The sequence below is a fragment of the Dasypus novemcinctus genome, chromosome 8 (genome assembly GCF_030445035.2).
Source record: "Dasypus novemcinctus isolate mDasNov1 chromosome 8, mDasNov1.1.hap2, whole genome shotgun sequence".
Classification (NCBI taxonomy): Eukaryota; Metazoa; Chordata; class Mammalia; order Cingulata; family Dasypodidae; genus Dasypus; species Dasypus novemcinctus.
The window spans coordinates 126,454,250-126,459,929 of NC_080680.1; the positions used below are offsets into that span (position 1 = coordinate 126,454,250).

Below are 5,680 nucleotides of genomic sequence, written 5' to 3' on the forward strand. Positions count from 1 at the left end.
AACCCTGCCCGCGCTGAGCCACTGCCCCGGGCAGGCCACACGAGGGGGTCCCACTCCCCCGCTGAGCAGAGGGCGGGAGGCCGGTGGAGACCCAGCAGCCCACCCCAGGGAGGGGACGGGGGTCTGCTAGCTCTCGCAGCCGGGGTAGGGGGTGGATTCCTGGATGGGCATCACTGGTTGCCAGGGAGTCTGCGCCCCGAGAGCCTGGCTCGGAGGAGGGGCGTGCGCAGAACGTGCTGCCGCCAGGAGGGGGCGGCCAGGGCCTCCCGGACCCCAGAGCAGACATCAGCCATGTCCCTCTAGGGGCGACACGGTGAGGCCAGCATCCATCAAGGGAGAAAAGGGAGGCCGGGAAACTGGGCGCGCTGCGATCCTGCCCCATGCAGGGAGACCTGCCAATGAGAGCGGGTGGGGGGGCCCCATCGCGGGGGCAGCTGCCCTCGGGGAAGAGGCCTGCGCCCCACACTGCCAGGCTAGGGGGCTGCTCCCACCCAGGGGGACAGAAGGGCTTGCACGGAAGTCACCCCACGGCTCAGCCTCAGTTTCCCCGCCTGACGCCTGGTAGTGCCGTCTTCTCCTTCCTTGCTGTGTGACCTGGACAAGCTGCTGAACCTCTCTGAGCCCCAGCCAGCATCTCTGGAGACAGCTTGTTCGATGTCCCTGGTGGGAGGGAGCTCCCACCCACCACCCCTTCTGGAAAGGAGGGGACCACCCGCCACGGCCCCTCTGGACACCCGTGGCCCCAGGAAGTCTCGGAACCACCCAGGGCATCCCAGCTGGACGGAAAGGGCACCCTGGGAAACAGGAACCTGCGATTTCCATTGTTCCGGGGGTGCCCCCCGCCCCCGCCCATCGGGCGGCACTCACGATGATGGCCTGGCAGACGTGCCCACGGCAGAGGTCCGCGTAGGAGGAGTAGCGCACATACACCATCCAGCTGCCCGCCAGCACGGCCAGCCACGCCAGGAAGGCGTACTTGACCCTGAGGCCCGGGAGTCGGCCCTGTGGGGAGAGAGGCGGGCGCTGCGCGAGGTCCGCCGAGGGGGGGCGGCAGCGGCCGAGGGCCCCCACATCCCCCTCCTGTCCCTCCTCCTGGCGGGCCAGCTCCATTCCGCCCCCTGCATGCGCCGCTGCTGGGTCTTGCCTCCCTCGCCTGCCTCCCCTGGGGCTGGGGAAGGGGTCAGCCTGGAGCGCGGCTCCCCGTGGGGCTCCCCGTGGGGCTCCCCGTGGGGCTCCCCAGGTGCCAGGCTCCCGGGCACCTGAACTTCGTGGACAAGTAAAAATAAACTTTAAGATGAGGGGGAGGGAAGGTGGCCAGCTCCTTCTTTTGCTAATAAAGCTGTTTTCTACCCGCCCCCCCATAGCAGCACTTTAACCTCAGCACAAGGTCGGCGAGCGCCCCCCGGCCGCCCGGGTCCTGCCCCGGCGGCACTGTCCTAGATTCTCCCCCGCACCGCAGCCTGGCGGAAGGTTCTGTCTGCATCTGCGCCCGCCAAGGCGGCCTAGGCTGGGGCGCTGCCTGGCAAATCACACGGAGGGGGCCTGAGTCATGAGGGGTGGGGGGTCCCAGGCAGAGGCAGACTGTGGCTGACCACCGGGCCCCGGGCTCAGTGGAAAATCAGGGCTGGGCAGCAGTGCCGAGTAAGGGCTCGGGTGCAGGTCCCACGCCACCGTATTGGTGTGAGGCGGGGCCAACGAGGGTGCAGGGCGAAGGGGGGTGCAGGGCCAACGAGGGTGCAGGGCCAAGGGGGGTGCAGGGCCAATGAGGGTGCAGGGCCAAGGGGGGTGCAGGGCCAACGAGGGTGCAGGGCCAACGAAGGTGCAGGGCCAACGGGTGCAGGGCCAACGAGGGTGCAGGGCCAAGGGGGGTGCAGGGCCAACGAGGGTGAAGGGCCAATGAGGGTGCAGGGCCAAGGGGGGTGCAGGGCCAACGAGGGTGCAGGGCCAAGGGGGGTGCAGGGCCAAGGGGGGTGCAGGGCCAACGAGGGTGCAGGGCCAAGGGGGGTGCAGGGCCAACGAGGGTGCAGGGCCAAGGGGGGGTGCAGGGCCAATGAGGGTGCAGGGCCAAGGGGGGTGCAGGGCCAACGAGGGTGCAGGGCCAACGAAGGTGCAGGGCCAACAGGGGTGCAGGGCCAACGAGGGTGCAGGGCCAACAGGGGTGCAGGGCCAACAAGGGTGCAGGGCCAACGAGGGTGCAGGGCCAATGGGGGTGCAGGGCCAAGGGGGGTGCAGGGCTTCCTGGCCCAGCCTGGGTGGCCGCGGTCACCTTAGTGGTTCCTTCAGGAAACGCCCCCCTGCTGCTACCCTGACCCCCCCCCCCCACACTGCTGGCTGCCCGGGAGGACCCCGACGGCTAGGGGAGTGGCCAGAGCGGCCTCAGGACAGGGTGCCTGGGTGGGGCAGCGTGATGGTGGCTCCTCAGCCCCTTGGCCCTGGCACCTCTCCTGTTTCCGTCAGATTTGCTCATAACAAAAAACAGGAAAGCACAGCAACAGTGGCTGGGGGGGGGGGGTGTTGGCGAGAAGACGCCCGACCTCCGGCTGGTAGGGAACAATGTCTGGAGGCTGTGGGGTGAGGGGGCCTTGGGGCGGGCCCGGAAGGCGGGGCAGGGGCCGGAACGCCGTGCCCAGCCGACTTGGCCTCTGTGCCCAGAGGATCAGGCCGCAGCCCCGCCCCCCCCAGCCCTGGCCCCCGCAAGGGTCTGGGCCCCGCGGCTCTGTCCTCCCGTTGCCTAGCGGGCGGGCCTGGAGGGGCCCCAGTGGCAAGGCCCGAATGACGCTGGTGGACGCTGGGCCCAGCTCTGCAGCGGCAGTGGGGACCAGCCCCGGTGGAACTTCCCGGGAGCGGGGGCTCAGGCTGGTCCTGCAGGGGTCAGTAACGCAGCACAACTCGGACTGCGGGCCGTGCACAGGGCCTGGAACCCTGACCAAGCCAGCAGGGGGTTTCCCAGGCAGGGAAACTGAGGCTCAGGGCATTTCTGAATGCCAGGAGAGGGTGATGGGGCTCACCAGTGGGAAACCCCCTCCCCCAGGCCCTGCTGGCCCCCCCCCTCCCCGCACAGCCTGGCCGGGCCCACCCCATCCCCGGGGCGGCTTGGCCAGCTGGGAATGGGGCAGGGGTGGGGAGGGCGGAGAGGGTCTTCAAAGCCCCCCGCTCCACCTTCCACAGCAGGTGGCAGGTCCTGGCACAGATGGGTCCCTCATCCGTCCCCCTCCTCGGGCAGGGCACCCGAGGCCTGCCACGTCCTGGGTCAAGGGCACGCCGCTGCAGGGGCCCCCTGCCCTGACCCCAGGGCAGCCCCAGAGGCCTGGGAGGTGTGGGCGGGCTGAGCAGGGCTGGCCCTTCTTGGGGCCCCTGGGACCAGGGGTGGTGATGCGCGGGGCCCAGTGGTCTGAGGTCACCCCACGACAGGGACCGAGGCCGGGGCTCAGGGGCGGCGGGAGCCAGGCCTCTGGAGGGACGGTGACCTGCCGAAGGTCACCGGGGGTCGGGACACTCGCCACACCCCCGCCAGCAGGCTGGGGGGCGACCCTGGGAGGCAATGACCTTCGCAGGGCCTGTTTGCCCCAGTTTTCCTATAACAAAAGGCCGGAGCCTGGCCGATTTAAGCAGGGAACCGGGGCCAGCTCCTTTCCGTGGTGCGGGGGCCGCGGACGCACGGTCCCCCGAGCGCGGGCAGGGGCGTCCACCGCAGCACCCGCGGGCCGCGGCGCCCTCCCTCCCCACCCGCACCCGGCACCCCGAATCCCGAGCACCCCTCCCGGCCCTTCCCCGCCAGCCTCATTAACCCTTTGTGTCCCCGCATCCAGCGACCCGGGGCCCCGCCGTCCCCGCCCCTGCCGCGGCGCGAGCGCGCCGCAGCGGGGACCCGGGCCTGCGCTGCGGGGGTGGTACGGCGGGGCCGGGGGTCGGGGGGGCGCGCGCCCCGCTCACCTGCAGGCCCTTGGAGAACGGGCAGAAGAGCACCAGGTGCGCCAGGCGCCGCAGCGGCCGCATGGTGGGCGCGGGCCGGGGGCCGCGGCGGGGCCGGCGCTCGCCTCGCTCAGCCCGCTCGGCCCCGCCGCCTCGGCCGCCGCGCCTCGCCGTGCGGGCCGGTCCCCAGCGCCCGCCGCCCGGAGCCGCGCCGAGCCCGAGCCCGGCGGGCGGCGCGCCCCCGCGCGCCTTAAAGGCGACGGCGCGCGCCTTTCTGACGGCCGACCGCTACGCGTGGGCGCGCGGGGGAGGCGGGCCCGGGGACGCGAGGTGCCGAGAGGGCCGGGGGCGCGTGGGCGGAGACGGCCGGGGGCGCGGGCGTGGGACCCCGGGAGCCGCCGGGGCGTGGAGGAAGGTGCCCCCCGCACCTGGCTCCCCGCGCCCCTGTGCCCCTCTTCCTCGCACGCCCCCGGCCCCACCCCCGCCCTCCTCCCGTCCCTTCCAAGCCCCGAGCTCTGACCCTGCGGGGGAGGAGGGGCAGGGGCTCGGCCCGCGCGTGGCACCCTCTGCCCGCCAGCGCCCTCCCCGAGCCGCGGACAGGATGACCAAGGGCCCAGTGGCCGCCGGCGCCGCCCTTGGGGAGGGGAGGGGGCTTGTAAATGGGGCCAGGCAGGGGTCCTGGGAGAAGGCGGGAGGGGCCCTTGGCTAGCGTCCCGGGAGGGGGTGCTGGGAGCGCAGGGTCTGCAGCCCCAGGCGCGGCCACCACGCACGACTGGCCTGGAGGGAGAGCGGACTCCTCAGGGTTTGCATATTTCTCCCATCTTTTAAATCAGGGCGCTTTGACCTACAGGAAAACGCGCCTTTTTACTCATGCAGGTGTTTACAAAGAGGCCTGGCCTGTGACCACCACCAGGGCCAGGACACAAAGCAGGACACAAAGCAACTCCAGCCCCTTGGAGTCCTCCCCACCCCAAGTCCTTGGCCGGCACGAGGGCTTTTCTGGCTCCGCCCCTGGGCGGCGAGTCCCCCTGTGGGCAGCCTTGAGCCTGGCCCCTGGCTGGCCTAAGGTCTGCTGGGACGGTCAGGCTCATGTGTCACCTGGCCAGGTAACTGCCCAGCTGTTCGGTCAGGCAAGCACTGGGCTATTTGTATGGACTTTATGGACTTGAGTCACCAGTGACTTTACTGCATGGATGGCTGATGACACCTACATCCATCGGGGAGATTGCTGTCAGCTCTGAGTGACACTGTATCCAATCGGCCGAATGCCTTAGCAGGGGAAGTGATTCCAGCATTGAGGGAGAAACTCATCGAGGACCAGCACTGGCCTGTGACCGGAGCCCCTGGTTGCAGGCTCCCTGCAGCCCCTGGACTCGTGCATCCCCTCACGTGAGTGGATGCTAAAATCTGATAAACTCTCTTCCTCTTAACAGTACCTCCTTTTGACTCCGTTTCCCTCCAGAGCCCTGAGTACCCACCTGTGGAGCCCAGGTCAGGCTGCACACCTCTGCGAGTCCACTCACCCCTGAAAGGGCGCTTGGGGCGTTGCTGGTTTGGGGTGATACGGATAGAGCTGCTGTAAACTTCTGCATGCAGGAGCTGTGCACACCTGAGTTTTCACGTCACACGGGTAAATCCCGGGGAGGGGGATGGCGGAGTTGGACGGTACACGTGTGTTTAACTTTGCGAGCAACTGCCAAAAGGTTTCCCCTGGCACCACCATTTTCGGTCCCCACAGGGCTGCCTAGAGTTCCAGGTGCCCGCGCCC

The 5,680-nt window shown here is 69.9% G+C and overlaps 1 protein-coding gene across 1 annotated transcript in view; it reads right to left on the reverse strand.

Moving 5' to 3' along the window:
* Positions 1–4,120, reverse strand: part of DIPK1B (divergent protein kinase domain 1B) — a 7,533-nt gene extending 3,413 nt beyond the window's left edge. Inside the window, 2 exon segments of the mRNA XM_058302683.2 lie at positions 868–1,002; positions 3,934–4,120. Coding sequence (XP_058158666.1) covers positions 868–1,002; positions 3,934–3,996 — 198 coding nt within the window. The 5' untranslated portion in view covers positions 3,997–4,120.
* Positions 4,121–5,680: the final 1,560 nt, after the last annotated feature.